The following is an 18,369-nucleotide window of genomic DNA, read 5'->3' as shown; positions in this document are numbered from 1 at the left end:
CGACTTCTGGCTCTTCCCCAAAGTCAAAATGAATCAGGACATCGAGGCAGCCACGACAGCGCAACTAAAGACACGAAAGAGGACTTCCAGAACCGCTTCAGAAAGTGGCAAGAACGATGGGATAAGCGTGTTCGAAGTGAGGGGGTATTTTGAGGAGGATTAATGGCAATGTGTCTTCTACTGTGATAATTTTTTTAAAATGTAAACATTCATCGTATTGTTTGATCAGACCTTGTTTGTACACCAGGCAAGTGGGAGAAGAGGATGGAGGCGCCATATCCTGACAGTGTTGCCCGACCACTCCAGCCGGAGGCAGGGTGGGTGGGAGGTAAAGGGAGGAGGGAGGGAAGAGATGACTAACTTTAGGGAAGGCAGAGGGAGCAGGAAAAAGAGTTTAAAAAAGTGAATCCAGATAGTTGTAAGGAAGAGACACTGGAGGTGGGAAGCCCCATTTGGAGTTTGCAGAAGGATGAGGATGGATGCATTTAAAAGACTTTGAATATATGGTGATGGAAGGAGAACTGACTCAGGGTGTTGAACACACAATGGGATTTATAGATGACGTATTACAGAATTGTACACCTGAAATCTATGTAATTTTACTAACCATTGTCACTCCAATAAATTAGAAAAAAAAAAGACTTTGGAGCAATGACTAGATAAAGCCTGGTGGCTGTATATCAGGGGGAGGCCTGTGCCTTCGGGATGGCCTGGAGGATTGGAAGTGAGGGTGCTGATGGAAATGGAGGTTGTTTGGGAGGGGAGTCTAGTTTGGGGAGAAAAAAAGAGGTGATGAGAGTAACCTCTGCATTTGGCATGGTGACTGAGCTCATCATTCCAGGGTCTTCTCATTTGGGGGCCTGACTTTGGGAAAAGAGGGCTCAGATGGAATTTTTCAGTGGACTAGAGAAGCATTCTGTCAGTCGTTATGTAAATATTTATGTACAGATGACAATTTTCTGCAAAAGCCTTGTCCTAAGAGACTGGATAATCCTGCCCTCCCACTCCCCCAGGTGTAGGGGCTCGCTTATGTTTGAGGACCTCTGTTCAGATTGGTTTGGAGCCTGTTTCAGAAAGCCACACCTATGCTTTCCTCTGGGACCGGCTCTTTCAGAGCCCAGCCTAACTGGCTGCCTGGCAAGGTTATCAGGCATTTTACACAATAAGGTGTGAGTTAATACTACCTAACACCTGCTTGGTACTTTTGCTAGCACCTCCAGAGGTTCACTTGTTTAATTTTCCTTAAATTCTTAAAACAACCCCATGATGTTGGTGAGATTAGCCTCATTTTACCAATGAGAAACAGAATAAGAAAGACTGAATAATTTGCCCAAGGTCAAATAGCTAGTAAAAGGTCAAGCTGGGATTTAAATCCAGGGACATTCACCTCTAAAGACCTGAACTCTTTCCATTATCTTTCACACTATCTTAACTGTTTAGCATTGGGGGTGGGGAGGGATCTCCAACTCTAACCCTAACTCCAGAAATTCCTTAGAAAGAGTAAAAACTGAAAAGGTGTCCCTTTGGGGGCTTACACACTAACTTTTCAAATTGTGGGACCAATTCGATAATGTTTTGGGCCAGGTGAGAGGAGCATGGTGGTTTGATTTGTTATCACCTCCTGTGGGAAGTCAGGTGACTCAACAGTCTGATACTTGGGTGTGTGGCTGGACTCATTCTAGATCAGATTGGGTCAACAAATATTTCCTCATTAAGTAGCAGTAGATTAGGAAGGTTTCTAAGTAGCCCTCTTGACATGAGGGGTGGGATGGGGCCAGTTTCCTGTAACACTTGCAGTTTGAACTGTGCAGGTTGCCATGGTAATGACTTCTTAGTATGTTACCATAGGTGGATATGGGAAATTTACAAGAATCTCCTTGCAGTGTGATTTCAGGCTTGAATTAGCTGGCAAGGAAGTGTTTTCTGTTAACGGTCAGGAGGATAGTGATTGCAGCCAGGGAAAACAGAAGTGCCTGCCCAGTTGCAGTTCCGTGTTATGATTCAATAATAGCAGTCATTTTGCTTGACTCAATATTGAGCCCCAGGGGTGTCAGGAGTAGCTTTTTCCCCTCATTAAGGGCAGATCTGGAAGGCTGCCCTGAATTTGAGCCCTTCCCAGCATCTCCTCTCCTTGGGGACATTTTGCAGCCCCACCCCCACATACTCACTCTTCCTCGCCCCCCAGTGGCCAGAAAGGGCACCACCTCTGGCCTGAATCCACCGGGGTGTATGTAGTGTGGTTGCCTTTGGGCCTCATATCTTCCACTAAATCATGTTCTCTGTGTTCAGGGCACGTGAGATTGATTCAGTCACGACACAAAGTAATGGAAAGAAGGTGAGACCCGGAGATACAAGCAGCACGGGCCAGGGCCCAGAAACTTTGTTTTCCCCTCATCACAGTGTGTGGATTGCAAAGGCCCAGGGGCCGTGAGCCCCTGTGGAATCCAGGACTCCTGTAAAATGTGTCACCCCACCCCGCTGCCCTCCCTCCGTTTCTGTGGACTCTGGCCACATAGCAGCTGTCTCTCTTAGAGGACATGTGGATTTGGGTTGCAAACCACAGTCTCCCCAGGATTTCTGACAACTTTGAATTGGTTACTGCAGCTTAAAAATGGGGAGGTGTCACATAGATCTGCATTTCTAGCTTCCTTTGGAGATCTGGCAGGTCTGGCAAAGCTGGGCCTGCCCTCCTACCTGCAGGAGGCCCTGAGCTGGGCTGGAGCACGTGCTTTCCAGAGGGACACACTCCCCACCCAGTGGCTTGGCCTCTGGTGTGCCTGCCTGTCCCTGTAGGCGGAGGGTTTGTGAATTTGTGATCTCTGGTGGAGGTGAAAACTGTAGAGGAGATAAAACAAATCCAAAAAAGGTGAGGGAGGGGCGGAGAGAGAGGGAGAAAAAAAGAGAAAGAAAAGAAAGCTTTTTTCCTTCTCTGGGGTTGTTAGTGAGGAAACAGTGACATTTTCCTCTCCTGGTGGCGGGAACACAAATTAGCCCTTGCGTTGCCATCCACCTTGTTCCCAGTCTGCTCTCCTTTGAGTTGATGGTGTCGCCCCCCAAAGAGGTACTGTCTCGCTGTACCTGTGAATGCAAACAGACCCTGCCTTCCTCACCAGCCTCGCCTCCCACCTCCCGGCCATGCCCCCACAGTGGCTCCTACGAGGCCCTGTGGTCACCTGCTCCGACCCTCTGACTACTGTCCCAGCATAAGCAGCCCCCTTCATGAGGCCCTGCGGGCTCCTCGCACCCCCACTCCTGAGCACTGTCCACCCCTCTAATCCTTACTCCCTGGTCCCCACCTCTGTCATGGCCCCTCTCACCTGTATTCACCGTGATTCATTGTGAACTTTTTTGCCTTTTAAAACCAAACTGAATAGCTGGAGAATTAGCATCAGTTTTCACATTTTAAGGCTGTGTCTGGCACATCGTAAGCACTCCATACAGATTTATTTACATCCCTCTGCCCCCACGTATCCTTCCGTCCTTTCTTTGCGTTCTTATACAGTAATTGGCATGTGTGGGTAGTCATTAATAAACACTAAATGCTTTTTCAGTAAAGGCATGAAGAAAGGAAGGCAGGAATGAAAAAGTGGGAGAAGCCCTGTTTTCACATCCCCTGTCTTGGGTGACTCGGCCGCCCGCTGACTGACTGGGTGGGTGGCCCCCTCCCTGCTTCTGTCCGTTTTTCTGCAGACATTGTTGTGAGCTATCTGTGTGCCGCTGGGAATACAAAAGTGAACAAGACGTTCTCCTTCCCTTCAAGGGGCTTGCCTCTTCTCACCTCACTCTTCTGTCCTGTCCCCTTCCCCCAAAAAGCAGACTCCAGACACTGCCCCCCCCCGAAATACCCAGCATCCTCCTGGGTACCTTGGTAAGTGGAAGGGGGCTGGCTTAGGCCTGGGTGCCACGGGGTGGGGGAGGTAATTGGACTTTCAGGCCCTCCAGAAACAAAAGCCCAAGAACTCTGGGTCCCCAGATAACTTCTCAGGAACCCCCCAGTTCTCTGCTTTGTGACATCCCTGCTGGTTGTGGCCACTCTGAGAAGTGCTGGTTTGGGTTTTTCTGCCACACTGGGTGACTGGGAGGCTGAACGCTGCCGGCAGCAAGAACGAGGCTTCAGCGGCTCCTGCTTTGTGGGCCTTGTTCTTTCCTCCTCTTCCAAATTAAGGACTCAGAGAAGTGTTCGCCACTCTCAGTCTCACTGGGTGGCCCTGAGGACCAGGTGATGCCTCTCTGACTTTTGAAAGAAAGGCACTAGTAGCTTCCACGGGCAGGTGATGCCGTGATAAATCTCCCAGGACAGGCATTTGCCTGCTGGGGCTTGAGATGTTGTCAGACGGCGAGGGTGGGGCAGTTGGCAGGGCTCAGGGGCCTGGGGCTTTTGTGCACCCGTAATCTGCCATCTGGGAGTGTCCTCCTGGCTCCCCTGGGAGGGGAGAGGGAGTACATGGGGCATTGGTGCTTGTGAAATTCAAATACCAACAGCTTGGCTTATGGGACCTTTGGAAATACCCTTGATTTCTTTCTGGGCTTCTTTTCATCCCTGAGATAGGGGTGATTAAGCCTTGTGTTCACTTGACTTACTGGAGTAAGTTAGTGGGAGGCTTTGCAAAGGGCTTTGATCTCAGAAGCAAGGGCCACGTGACCATTGCCGCTTCTTCACCCGTTTTATACGTAAGGAAAAGGAGTCCCTAGAAAAGACAATGTTGGGCGTATGTGGTGGGAGTCTGAGCGCCCCTCATTCCAGAAGAGTCCTTTGTGAGGCGCTGTGAGAGGAGGCGCCTGGGGAGGAGCAGCAGGCCAGCGTCAGGGCTCCTAGGTCAAGTGTCCCCTCCTTTGTCACCACAGGCAAGTCACATACCATTCTGCCTTAATTTCACCACCTGTGAAATGGGCATGGTAGACGTGAGAGGGATGTCGAATGAGAAACCAGAGAAGGTGGAATTAGAAGAAAGTGCTACAGCCCACACCCCACTGTGGCCAATCACATCTCAGCTGAAAACTTGCTGCATTCCCACCAGTGTCAAGAACACCAGAATATGCAGGCAGACCATGAGAGGTCATTTTGATGGGGTGGACCTGTCTGTGAAATGGAGGCTTTCCATACCTGAAACATACCTGGAGTCCTTGAGGCATTTAAGATGCATGGCCTGCAGGAGAGAGGCTTTTTATGGCCACGGGCCTGAGCTGTTTCTTTTCTGAATTTGGGGGTGGTCATCTTTCCCAATCAGGGAGTGCCGGAAATAGTTATCACAGACAGCAGCTAGGACCCCTGTTCTAGAAGACGCATCCCTGGAGTGGGGGCAGCACATCCCCCACACAGAATGGAATCCTCTTCCCCAACAAGGCCCACGCTCTGGGGGCCTGCTGCCAGGCACAGGGTGGGCTAGTTAGGAGAACTGTGTGTTTCGGTCGTTGTCCACTTTGGGAAGACTTCTCGCTGTCTCAAAGACAATGTGATTCTTTGGATCAGCAGGAAAATGTTACAGGGATATTTGCCAGAGGAAGTTCAGGGCAATCAAACAGTCAGCTGTCGGAACATTAGATTGCAGGGGAATATGATCATTTGGGATGGTGGCTGGAGGGGAACGGATCTCAGGGGTCCGCGTGTAATGAATGGTGGGCTGCACACTTCAGCTCACCCCAGAATTGTCTGGGGTGCTCACTTGCTCACTGACTTCTTGATTGGCCTTTCTTTATTTAACCCAGGAAAGTCTCCTTTCTTGCTAAATATCTACAGTCACTTATTACCAAACTTTGGTGACAGTTACATCCTCAGTGCTGCTGCTGTCGTCTCTGTCCCTTGTACAAGCAGCAGCGGCAGCAGCAGCCTCACACAGGTTTCAGCAGCATCGCCCTTTGGGTGACCTGGGGCTTTCAAACCCATGGGTAGGGGGTTTGGCACCTTGGCTTTGACAGACTCATCCATCGAACGCCCACGTTCACTACAAGTTCAAGAAGGATGGACATACACACTAGGCCCACAGAGGTTCATAATGTCAGCCCCGGGGGGAAAACAGTTCAGAATGCGTGGAATACTTGAATGTTTTACAGAGATTTTGTTTTGCTGACGTTCCTATAATGAAAACATACCTTTTCTGGGGGGAAAAAGTGGCCAGGGTACTAAATGGGTGCCTCCTCTCAGGTAAGCTCCCACTGCCTGTCCGGTCCCACCTATGCCAAGACGGAGGCATTGAAGGGACATACATTCAGGGTCCTGGCAGAGACTCAGTAGAAACAACGCAGGGGTTGAGCCCCTGCTTTCCCATCCTGCCTCTCGCTGCAGGGACTGGTTGACAAGTCCCATCCTTTCCCAGGTCTTTGCTTTTCCTCCGTCAGATGAGGCCACGCCCACCTGAGTTCCCTTCATTTCTGGAGGAGGGGAAAGTCAGACCATAGACAACTTCATTAAAATGACAACTTCATTAAAAATTAGATTAAGAACCCTGGAGATTCTCAAGTTCTGCGTCTGGAGGAAGACGTAGGACTCGGGGTTCCTGTAAGGACTCCGGGTGAATCTGATGCACGTGGTGCGAAAGCCCCCTGGGTGGTGATGGCACTGCCATCTCGCTGCGTGTCCTTGGGCGGGATACCTCCCTCTCTCAGCCTCATCTGACGTTGGGTCCCAGCGATACTGTACAAGGTGGTTGTGAGGGTCCTAGCAACGGCAAATACTGAGGCACTGCTGACGGTTACAGGCACGGCTGTTCTAACAGAGGAGAAAGTAAGGCACTAGCGGTGAAACAGCGAGGCTGGTAAGGGGCAGGGGGGATTCAAACCCGGGCAGTCTTGCTCCTGAATTGATTCTCCTAAGTGTGGTTCTCAAAATCCCTGGGGGTTCCCGGGCTGTCATGAGGTCAGAACACTTTTCATAATCTAAGACATTATTTTCCTTTTTACTCTTCTTGCTTGCGTGAGGATACAGTGGAGTTTTCAGAGGCTACATGGCACATGATCACGTCACCCTTCTGGCTGTCAGTGTGTGTGCTTGTGAATTCTTGTGTTGTGAAAATCTCACACTTTTCATTTTGAATATAGTCAATACTGATAGCTAAAATCCACATAAATGAAGACTCTTTGGGATCTTCTGTAATGTTAGGAGTGAAAGGTGTCCTGAGACAGACTGTGCAGTCTACTGCTGCCTTAGGTGTGGTACTGGCTGAGCGAGGAGCGCGGCACCTCCTGTGTGTGGCAAGTGGTCAACGGGGAGAGCGGTGCCCACCCTAAGGAACTGCGGCTCTGCCTGGGGCTCTGCTGTGCTGTGTGTGTGTGGTTGACCAGCTGCCCAGGCTGGGGCTTCCATTCTCGTCCCGGGGTATCTCGGTGCTCAGCCTGGCGCCTGTGGCAGGTCCCTCCCTGGGTGGAGTAGGGCTGGGCCCTGCTGCTTCGGGGGCCCCACAAGTTCTCGGCTGGGCCGTCATGGAGGCCTTAGGAATAAATGAGTTCTGTGGTGCTGAATTCTTTCACCAGCACTTGTTCTAGGCCAGGCCTCACGCTGAGCCAGTGCTCTGCCTGTTATCTCATCGAACCTCGCACCAACCCATTGTACAGATGAAGAACCTGAGGCTCAGGGAGGTTCCATTTAGGTGAGGTCCCGCAGCTGGTTAGTGGCAGGGCCCAGGACTCAGACCAGGTCTGTGACCGAGCCCTCGCCCCTGGCGTGTTTCAGATCTTCAGGATGTTGCTCCGCTAGTCCAGTTCCTGGCAGATGGCGCAGTGTGCCGTGTACGAGTACCATGCCCGGAGTTTGGTTGCTGCTGTGGGCCCGTGCGGTCTGCTGTACCAGGCCCCAGCTTTTAGACCACAGGTTCAGGAGCAGCAGGGTGAGCTGTGGATAGAGGGCAGATTTGAATTTTGACTGTGGCATCTGGCAGTGGGACGGTTGTCGCCACCTTGCAGGATTAGGGATAGCGCATGTAAAGCTTGAGCAGCGGTGCTCAGTAACCAGGAGCCTCTGTGTCACATGACTAGCAAGGAGCTGTTGTCTTTCTCACAGTCTGGCCCCGGGTCGGCTGCATCAGCATCTCCTGAGAGGGGCTGGATTTCTGGGCCCCTCCCTGACGTAACTGACACAGAGCTCCGTGGGTAGGGCTGGGGCACCTGTGTTTTCAGTGAGTGTCTCCTGGGGTTCCGGTGCACACCAAAGCTTGGCATTCCTTCCTGTGAGGTTGGGGGCTCCGTACATCCCTCAGTGGATGGCAGGCTGTGGAGGTGACCCTGTGTGGATAGCTCTTATCGGTAAAGTGGCTGTATACAGGCGTATGTCACCTGGCTGTGGTTCACCAGTGGGGGTGCATGTTTTTTGCAAATTGAAGGCAAGATCCCCCCACCAGCAAGATTGCCATTCACTTTATTTGCGACACTCGCTTGTTTGTGGTGGTCTGGAACCGAACCACAGTATCTGAGGCCTGCCTGTTAGTCGTCTAACCTGGAACACTTTTGAATATGAAAGGGGGCACCATTAATAGCTATGTTGTGATGTGAGGAGTAGAGCAGGACTTTCCTGGAAAATGGAGGCGTGTGGTCAGTATTCGTTTCTCTTTCCACCTTTCTGATGACTCTAGGAGATGCCTTTCCCTTCCTGTCACAGGTGGGGAAACAGAGACCCAGAGAAGGTTTCTTCTGGCTGTAACCTTGTTCCTTGATTCCAAAACACGTCCCTGGCCAGGTAGTAGGTACTGCTCAGGGGAGCACGGGGAGTGGGGGACTCCAGATTGCCCGTGGTGTTGGAATTTTTAGAAAATGAACATAACCTTTGTCAATGAAAAAACCAACATTAAGGCTATAAAACGCGTATCTAGAAAAGATAAAACACAGACACAGGATCCTGTCAGCAGAAGGAAGCCAGCACTTGGTGTGTATTCGTGTGTTTATGCTTCCTCTTCTTCTTGGCCCCTGGGGCCTGGCTGAGACCCCTTGTCACACAGACAATCTCTCAGTGTCCCTCTGGGCAGAATGACAGAGGGAGAGGACTGCTGAAACCAGCTTTTTCTCAAAGTAGACATTCCATTCGGGTCTGTCAATTTTTTTCCCTCCTGATTGCCGTAGAGGCCAATTGGTGATTTTTTTTCCCCTGTTAGGATGGGGATGCGAATATGACAGTCCATTTTTGTGGCATGTGGCTTGGACTGCAGTTGCAGAGAACACTTGAGGGGACCCAAGATTGTGGGTCCCCTAAATATAATAAGCAGCGACGCACTTGAGCCTGTGATGCTAGCCCGCAAGGCCCCTGCGTGTGAAGGTTGGGTGTATTTCTGGTTCAGATGGAAATAGACACCTACCAGAGGGCCTGCTGGCATCAGGGCTCACAGGCTGCCTTGGGCCAATTTTGTCTCCGTCCCTGGCTGCCTGGCTGTCTTCTGCCTTTTCCATCTGCTCCTTGTGGAGCTTCATCTGTGTTTTCTCTCCGGCTGCTGGGTGCTTCCACATACCCTGCTGTTCATGGTTTGGGGGGGGAGGAATGGCTCCTTGGTCTCTGGGGAGAGGGGCTGGGCAGGGCGGCAGGAATACACTCAATGGGACCTTCCCTCCCTTGAGCCTCCCTGTGGAGCGGAAGCGTCCTCGGGAAACTCACGTAGCAGATAAGATGTGTGGGCTCTGGGATCTCTTCCATCAGTGTTATCCTGTGTTCACAGGCAAAGATGGACACGCTGAAAGACAAGACCCTGGAAGAGCTGGAGGAGATGCAGAATGACCCGGAGGCCATTGACCGGCTGGCCCAGGAGTCCCCTGAGGTAGAGGACGCCACCCTGGGCCCAAAGAAAGGCCAGCAGAGGGGACTGAGGCCCTCCTTAAAGCCGCTGGCTTGTTCATCTCCCTATTCTGTGGCCTTCCCCCTGGGTTGGGACCCAGCCAGAGACACCCCTGAGGTGTCAGCCCAGTTCCTGGTGACTCTGGGAGTTCTGGGGGGCAGTGCCGGCGAGTGTAGGGTCCGTGCGTGAACCTGCCCCAGGAGTCCTTGCCCCCGGAGTCCCGCACTGTTGCCGCAGCCTGACTGCAGGCAGTTTCCGAAAGCACTGCTATGTCCTGTAGCTGCCTCGCCCCGGGCCCCTGAGGCCCTGCAGCTCAGGAGGATCCATGCTCCGGCTGGGCTGTGGGCTCACCTGCCGGTCAGATCCTGTTTCCTGCCACTGGCAGCCAAGCCTCTCAGCCCCTCATCACATTCCTCATGGGAATGAAAACTCTTCTGTCAGTGCAGAGCTTTACACTTTTATAAAGGGCTTTCCCTCCCTCCCGCCTTCCCTCCCGTCTCCACAACCCTGTTGACTCCCCTGCAAGGTAAGAGAGGCCGGTGATGGGATGTGGTCACAGAGCTGGATACACGCAGTTATGCCTTGAGTGGCTGCAGCCTGTTCACTGTACCGGAAGCCACTGCCTGCTGCTCCTAATGCAAGGGAGGGACAAACAAATCTGCCAAACTCCCTTGGTTAGCATTTGGAGAGTGTGTGTGTGTGTGTATTTTTTTTTCCTGATGCACAGGTGTGGTGTGTCTCTTCTGTGAATTCATATGTTCACCAAAACAAGGAAGCCACCCCATCCAGCCCCTCCTTGCGTCCGCTTCCCAGAGCACTTCCCTCTCTGTAAGGGGATGCACAGTGTGGACGTGTTTTCGCTGCTGGCTGTGCTGTACTTTCACTGCCCCCACCCACCCACCCAAATTAGCAAACTTCACTGGGGCTGGAGGGGCGGAGTGTGAGGAGAGGTCTGGGGACTCGACGTGGCCCGCCCTGCCACCCTGAGCTCATTCAGCGGGGACATGAAGCAAGGCTTGTCTTGGTGAAATGCCACAGGTGGCTCCCGTGGTTCATTAGGCTGTGAGCACTGCCAGGGCCTGGCTCTGCGCTGGCACGGTGCAGGTCTCCACTCCTCCACATTCACTTCTTCGTCAGTCGCATTAAGCACCAAGGAAATCTTGAGTCTCCCATGAGCGCCGTGTTACAGGAATTCCAAGGCCGGCTCTAAAGCGCACACTTCGTAGAAGCAACCCTTTACACAATTAGAATTAACTGACACCCAAGCTGGACAGGCCGATAGAATCTGTGGCAGAATCACGGAAAATGTAAGCAGAAACCCCTCTTGGGCAGACGGCAACTTGAATTCTGTGGCGTGCAACCATGCCCGACGATGTAATCAATTTGGATTTTCTGAAGAGAAGAACATTCACAGGATCAAGGGGAACGAAGGAGGGTGGGTTTCTTAGACTTCCAGAGCCCCTCGGACTAGCTTTCTGCCACGGACCGTAGAATAGAACAGTAGTTGAGTCGTGTGGGACTGTGAAGACAGAGATGGGAGCCGTTTAGTTTGGGATGTGGACATTGCTTGGAGGAAAGGGAGTGAGTAGGGGACATCTCTTCACGTAGAAGAGTGTGAATGAGGGTTCGAAACATGGCAGGTGGGCCCCTTAGGGCAGGGTTAGAACTGTTTCGCTGGCCTCTGATAAATGACGGGTGGGGGGCTTCATAGTTAACCCCAGTGGAGAAAGATCTGGGGGGCTGTGGAGAGAGGGACAGAAATGGGTAGGACAAGGTCTGGGGGAAATGAAACAGCAGAGATTTATTGGTTAAGACCCAGGGAAAAGACAGTGGACATCCATGGGGCCCCCTAAGGGGTGGCTGAGCAGAGGGCCTCAGGCCACGTAAGGCTCTTAGTAACAATGAGATTGAAACTCACCGGTGTCATTGTCCCTGAGTCAGTGTACTTGACGAGTGACTTAAGGCAGTATTTGTGGCAGCAAACCAGACTGCCTAGTTATGGGGCACTTGCCATCATGGGCAGACCCCACCCTCCCTGGGTCACATCCTTGGAGGGAAGGTTGCTTTGATGTCCCTCTTTCCAGTGTGTTCTCAGGGCCCTCTGATGGGATTGGCAGGAGGGCAGGCCTCCCAGAAGTCCCCACTTCCAGGACGCCTGTGACCTCCTGTGTCTGGTGGGCGATGAGCCAATCCGGCTTGGCTCCTCACGCGCTGCCTACGGCTGAGAAGCTGCCCTGGTGGCTGCTGTGGGGAAGCTCGTCTTAACCCGGCTGCGTACTGAGTCCTCTCTCCTGGTGCCACGTGGTGCTGTGGGTCCCACTGTCTCAGGGGTGGTGCGTCTGACTCTCTGCCCTCCTCTCAGTAAAGATGACTCCCTGATAAATGGACGGGGCTTCAGGCCATAGCAGGTCTGGGAAGGGTTCCCGTGGCTGCCACTGTCGCAGCTGGTGGCAACAAAGGACCTGGCTGAGGGACAAAGCACTGCTCCGCTTGTGGAAGTGCTTTAAGGGGGCACATCCAGGTGCAAAGGTTGGCATTAGGGCCTCAGGTGGCCACAGGTCACCTTGTGTTGGTGGGAGTCCTCTGCTGGCTGTGGGGACTCCCCTCTAGTTCTCGGGGCCCCTCGATTAGCTCATTCGCACAGCTTCTCTGCAGAACACACATGTGGCCTATTATGCAGGGACAAGTCTCCTGAATCAGTGTCACAGCCTGGCCTTGGCTTTCTCACCCCTCAGAGTAACTTTACTTTGGAGCCTTACTGCATATCTGGCTTGTGGTCTGGCCTGGGCCACCTCAGTCCACCTCAGTAGGTCACTCGACTCTGAATCTTGTGGGTACATGGTTGAGACTTTGGGTCCCTCCCCTGCTAGAAAGCCTGTGACTTTCTCATATAAATTGGTCCACCTCCTCCCTGGAGCTCTGCACAGCCTGTGGCGGGCCTGGCTCCTGCTCACCGTGTGGTCTCGGGCAAGCTGTTAACTTTCAGTGTCAGTTTTCCACGTGTATCTACCACACCGGCTGTTGGATAAAGATGCAGCGAGGTGCCTGGGTCAGAGTGCTCGGTCGGGGTTTGAACGCAGGTCCATCTGGCGCGCGCTGAGGGCTGAATATTGTGGTTCCCCCACCACAATGTGTCCCAGAAGCCCCTGGTCCAGCCTGCCACGCGGTGGGCGCTGGTGGTGACTCTTGTGGTCAAGTGTCCTGTTCTTGTAGGTCCAGGACCTGCAGCTGGAACGGGAGATGGCACTGGCCACCAACCGGAGCCTGGCTGAGCAGAACCTGGAGTTCCAAGGTCCCCTGGAGATCAGCCGCTCAAACCTCTCGGACAAGTACCAGGAGCTCCGGAAACTTGTGGAACGGTGCCAGGAGCAGAAGGCAAAACTGGGTAGGGGTGGCCGGATCCTGGGAGTGTGCTCTGGGGGGCTCTTCTATTAACTCAGAGTCCCGTGCAAGTTGAACTGCTGGAAGAGCATGGAAGACTAGATGCCCTCTCCCTTCCCCAGGACAGGAAAGGGCCAGCACTTACTGAGGGTCACCATGTCCCAGCCCTGTGCTCAGCGCTTTCCAAACATTTTTTCACAACAGCATCTAAGGGTAGGTTCTGCTGTTACTCTCATTTCGTAGATGAGAAAAAGGAGGCTCAGCGAGATTCAAGAACTTGGCCAGGGTTACACAGCTAGTTAGAGGGGGACTTGGGACTCAAATCAGAGCCTGCGCTGCGTGCGGCTGTCACCGCAGCCAGCTCAGCTCTACAGAGCTGGTCCCGCTCATCATCTCTGAAGGTGGGAGGGGCTGTCCCTGGCTGGATGGTGAAGAACTCGGTGCTCAGACAGGTGAAGTCAGCCCCTTGGAGGCAGAGCAGGGTTGGGGGTGGTCGGTGGGCTCCGAAGCCGGGGTCTTGGCTTCCCAGGCTGGCGTTGGGGAGGGTGGTTAGCCAAGGTCTGGGCTGGGCTCTGTTGAGCTCCTCTCTGCTCAGGAAGGTGACCTAAGGGAACTGGACCAAAAGGGGCTCTGCTCCAGGGTGGGGGGGCCTCCCGCAGACAGGACACTCTGCAAGCCTTTGCTGAAACCTCAGCCTCCAACACTAAATACATAGGCACTTATGAACTGTTGAACTTTCTGCCCTCCTTTCCAGAGAAATTCTCTTCAGCTCTGCAGCCAGGGACCTTGTTAGACCTTCTGCAGATTGAAGGCATGAAGATTGAAGAAGAGTCTGAGGTGAGATGGCCGTTGACACCCTCTCTCCCTTGAAGGGTGTCAGCACCTGGAGCAGGAGCCCTTGTATGCTGGGTGTCTGCAGCGGGGGTGGGGTGGGGGGTGGACATGGGGCTTCAGTAGGTGGCAAAGATGAGTGACACCTTTAGTTCCATTGGAAGCCCTTTTGGACGCAGAGAGCAGGAACCCAGTCTCATGGCTGAAGCAGAAAAGGGCGACTGATCGCCAGGTCATGGGCAACTGGCAGGCCTGGATGGGAGGGCGGTGCTGCAGGAGCCCCAAGGACTGGCGCCAGGCCTGCAGCCCCTCCCACCCAGGCTGCCCGCTCTCCTTTCTGCTGCCCTCTGAGCCTCTCTCGGTCTCTGGGCAGGCTGGCTCCCTCCACTTCTCCATGCACTGGGTGGGAGAAGCTGCCTGGGCCTCCCAGCCCCTGGGCTGGCCTGCACTAGTGACCGAGCAACTGGTATTCATCTAGTTATTCAACACATACATGCAATAGCCACTGGGAGCCTGGCACAGGGCCAGAGGCAGGGGACAGTGTTGACCATGACAGATAGCCCCTGCCCTCCAGGAGCTGACATTCTGCTGAGGGAGACAGAAAACAAGTGAGCTCTTTATGTCAGCAGTGATCAGGGCCAGAAGGAGAAATCCCCAAATGGGGGCCAGAGAAGGTAGGGAGTTCCTGAGGAGGCTGAGCTGGGGATGGGGGGCGCGGCTGACCTTTGTCCTGGGAGTCAGGGGTGGCCTTGTTCCCAGGAGGCCCCTGTTGTCACCAGACCTCTGTCTTCCAGACCATGGCTGAGAAGTTCCTGGAGGGTGAGGTGCCCTTGGAAACGTTTCTGGAGAACTTTTCCGCCATGAGGATGCTGTCCCACCTGCGCCGGGTTCGTGTGGAGAAGCTCCAGGAGGTGGTGAGGAAGCCGAGCGCTTCCCAGGAGCCCGCCGGCGATGCCCCTCCTCTCTGCCCGGTCCTGCCTCCCCGCCCGGTGCCCCAGGCCACGCCCCCTGTGGCTGAAGAGCAGCCCGCCCCGCCACTGCAGCCCTCGGCAGTGCCCCCCTACCCTTTGCCCTACAGCCCGTCCCCCGGCATGCCTGTGGGCCCCAGCGCCCACGGCGAGCTCCAGCCGGCCCCGTTCGCCGTGGTGTCCCAGCCCTCCTTTCCTTACAGTGGGCCTGTGGGCTCCCCTTACCCGTCAGCCCAGCCGGGACCCAGGGCTGCTGCGGGCTACTCCTGGGCCCCACACAGGAGCACGCCACCCCGGCCTGGCTATCCCGGGGCCCCCACTGGTACCCCTGGCCCTGGGTACCCCTTGGCGGGGGGCCGGACACCCAATCCTGGTTATCCTCAACAGCCCCCCTACCTCTCCACAGGAAGAAAACCTCCCTACCCAACACAGCCCCAACTCCCGGGCTTCCCAGGCCAGCCTCCGTCCTCAGGCCCCCCGCAGCCCCCCTACCCCACTGGGCCTGCCCCTCCCTATGGGTTTCCACCACCTCAGGGTCCCGCCTGGCCTGGGTATTAGACACCTTTCTGGCCCTCGGCCCTTCCCTGCTTCCACCTGTACCACAACCTTTGGCCCACCTACTGCTGAGATTCGAGGTGAAATTGGAAGTGGAGTTAGCACTCCCCGTGGACTGGGGGGGACCTAGCAGGGAGCCTGCAGACCCCCGCCAGGCACTGGGCAGTGTGACCGGCTTGGAGGCACCAGCAGCAGTGAGTCACAGGCCTTTCCTTCCCAGGGAAGCGGTGCCTCCTCTCAGTGGCTGGGTTTCACCTGCCTGGTGCTTCCAGGCTGGAGATAAGCCCTGTCTGTGGGTGTCTGTCAGCGAGCCACGCATTTGTGAACACCTTGTGCTCACACTCTCAGACACCTGAACCCAGTGCAGTTACCTCCGTGACGGGCTGGCGACTTCGGCCCCCGCTCAGCCCCCTCCCCTGGGATTTGGCATATTCAACGTGGTGCCCACACCAAGGGATGCAGTGCTGTGTGTTTCTTTGGTCCATTCAGGGATGGCCTGCCCCACGCACCATGGCTAGGGCTGGATCAGAGGGAGAGAAGAGTTAGGAAAAACACTCCATGATTTCTAAGTTCCATAAAGCCATAACTGAACTCGGATGTGCTGATGACAGATAAGCTTGACCTATGTGCTGGTTTGAGTGACAGCAGCAGGGCCAGTGCAGCAAGAACAGGGTTGTGAAGGTGGACCCCAGACCTTGCTCGCACTGGTTAGAAAATCCAGGGGGCTGCCTTGGACCTTCTGGCTGGAGGAGAGTGGGCAGCTCGGGCCCAGGAGATTGTGGTCACATTGGGGCTCGTGTAGGAGTGAAGGGCCCGGTCACCTCCCCAGCCACCCCCTCTTCTCTGGGCCTTCCTCTGGGCCCTCTGCTTCCGGTTGACTTTTCCTGAGGCCCGCCCCTTCTGCCCACTCCTTTAGTGCCTTGAATCTCATTTGCAGCAGCCCCTTCCTTCATCCCCGTCCTCTGGCTTCCCTGATGTAACTCTCCCCCAGCCCCAATATCCCTCCTAAGACAGACATCAAAAGATGCCCTAACAGTAACCTCCCAAATGGTGCTTTCTAAAACACCATCACTATGCTGGAGTCCATTTCTTTGCATCTCTCTTGTTTTCAGAATGTAAAGGGCAAGGATTGTGACTCCGTGCCACATGCAGCCCTCAACACATTGGGGGTTTTAAGCATATTCAGTCATAAAACTGACAATAGACCAAAGGGGGTGTGATGAGCAAAGCATTAACTTGGTTGTCCCAGGTGTGAGCCAGGTCTCAAGGGCAGACCCTGGAGCTGCTATGGGTTAGGAAGTCATATGTGCCTTGAAATGTCCACTACACGAGTCCCCAGCATCTGGTGGCCTGGGGTGCTGGGGGCCAATGAGGAAACTCGACCTGGTGCCTGCCCCCGCCCGCCTGCGTGCCACAAGCGGGTGCACAGACGAGATGCTCCATGGGCACCATCGGTTCCCTGCCAATTGTGCTCGCTTCTAAGTTATTTATAAAGAGAAGTCACTAATGGACTCTACTGGTTGTGCTTCGGAACTGGATGAACAACTGCCTGTATGTTGTATAAATAATTGCCATAATAAATGTCGAGGCGTTCCATGCAGTGTTGTGGCTCCCGTGGGTTTGAGAAGTGGAGAGGTGGCTGCTTGGGACAGCAGGGAGGGGCAGGCATTGATTTCTTCCGCAGTCTGCAGGATCAGCTCTGCTGAAAGGCCCCTGATTCGCACCCACAAAGCCTCATCTACTTGGGTCTCCTCATTTGGGCTGCTGCCCTCATGCGCCTTCACCCCCGGGCCTGTGTTACAGCATTTCCCTTTCCTGTTCTAGTTTTCCATGTTAGGCACTGTCATGCAGGAGCCTGCACGTTTGCCTCTTCCTGGGCAGACAGCTTGGGCCCTGCGAGGCCACGGCCCCTGCTAGATGCTGTGCAGCGAGCACACTCCTGCCACCTGCTGGGCTGACGGGCACCTCTGCTGCCAGCCTGCGCCTTCCCGTCCGGTTTCTGTACTGGGATGGAGGGGCAGCAGGCTCATCAACTGGCTAAGGAGCCTAGCGGTCTCCTGCCATCGCCCAGCTTGCCTCCCTTGCTAGCTCCCCAAACCCAGCTGGTTCTCATGAGGCCTGGGAGGAGCTTGTGCTTTCAGCAGGAAGGGCAGCTTTGGGGGAGTCAGCAGACCAGGTTTCTGATGGACCTTCAAGTCAGCCCTTGTGCTTTTTCTTCCCTGCAAGGTGACAAGGGTAGGCTGCCTGAACGATGCCCGGAGATGCCAAGTCACCAATATTGCAAATGGCCACGTGTGGTTCCCTGATCAGGGCACACCCCCTAGAGGGACGGGCTGGGTCTTCCACCTGGCTCTGTCTGACCTGGCTGCAGGGGCTCCTCTCATGGCTTTGTGGTACCAGACGTCGTCAGGCTTCGAGAAGCCACAATCCTGAGAAAAGCTGGGGGCATCTGAACCCACATTTGAGAGCCCCTGGGCTCCGCCGAAATGTTTACTGCCCTTTGCCCCCTCCTGAACTCTGCCCTTATCTTGAATGTGTCCAGGACACCCAGGAGAACTAGAAGACAACCTGGCTTTGTAGGAAGAGGATGAAAATCTCACCCAGGGAGCACAATCCTGTCACTTGATTTGGGTTGGTCCCAGAGTGGTGGCAGGGTGCACAGAAGGGCTGAAGCGAGGGAGTGCCATCTTCTAAGAAAGGACTTGGTTCAGATGCTTCAGCTGGTCACCCACTGCGTGGCACCCCTGCTGGTTCTTGCTCTCCCTTCTCCCCAGGCCCTCCACACCTCAGATCTAGCACATCCTGGCTCTCAGACACTCCCTCGCCCCCTCCCCACCCAGCATTCACCTGGTGAAATCAGATCACCTGGCACCCTCTGCCAGACC

General features: G+C 54.4%; 1 protein-coding gene across 2 annotated transcripts in view; it reads left to right on the top strand.

Annotated features, from left to right (window-relative positions):
• VPS37C (VPS37C subunit of ESCRT-I) overlaps positions 1 to 17,084 on the top strand; it is a 34,052-nt gene extending 16,968 nt beyond the window's left edge. The window contains exons 2-6 of one of the 2 annotated variants that reach the window (XM_074336456.1): positions 9,633 to 9,731; positions 12,963 to 13,134; positions 13,253 to 13,343; positions 13,885 to 13,967; positions 14,756 to 17,084. In XM_074336456.1, coding sequence (XP_074192557.1) covers positions 9,688 to 9,731; positions 12,963 to 13,134; positions 13,253 to 13,343; positions 13,885 to 13,967; positions 14,756 to 15,487 — 1,122 coding nt within the window. In that variant the 5' untranslated portion in view covers positions 9,633 to 9,687 and the 3' untranslated portion in view covers positions 15,488 to 17,084. The remainder of the gene's footprint in view (positions 1 to 9,632; positions 9,732 to 12,962; positions 13,135 to 13,252; positions 13,344 to 13,884; positions 13,968 to 14,755) is intronic. The other variant, XM_074336457.1, reaches the window with a different exon arrangement.
• Positions 17,085 to 18,369: the final 1,285 nt, after the last annotated feature.

Source organism: Rhinolophus sinicus, linkage group LG06 (genome assembly GCF_036562045.2).
Source record: "Rhinolophus sinicus isolate RSC01 linkage group LG06, ASM3656204v1, whole genome shotgun sequence".
NCBI classification, from domain to species: domain Eukaryota; kingdom Metazoa; phylum Chordata; class Mammalia; order Chiroptera; family Rhinolophidae; genus Rhinolophus; species Rhinolophus sinicus.
This window is presented reverse-complemented; position numbering and strand designations above follow the sequence as displayed.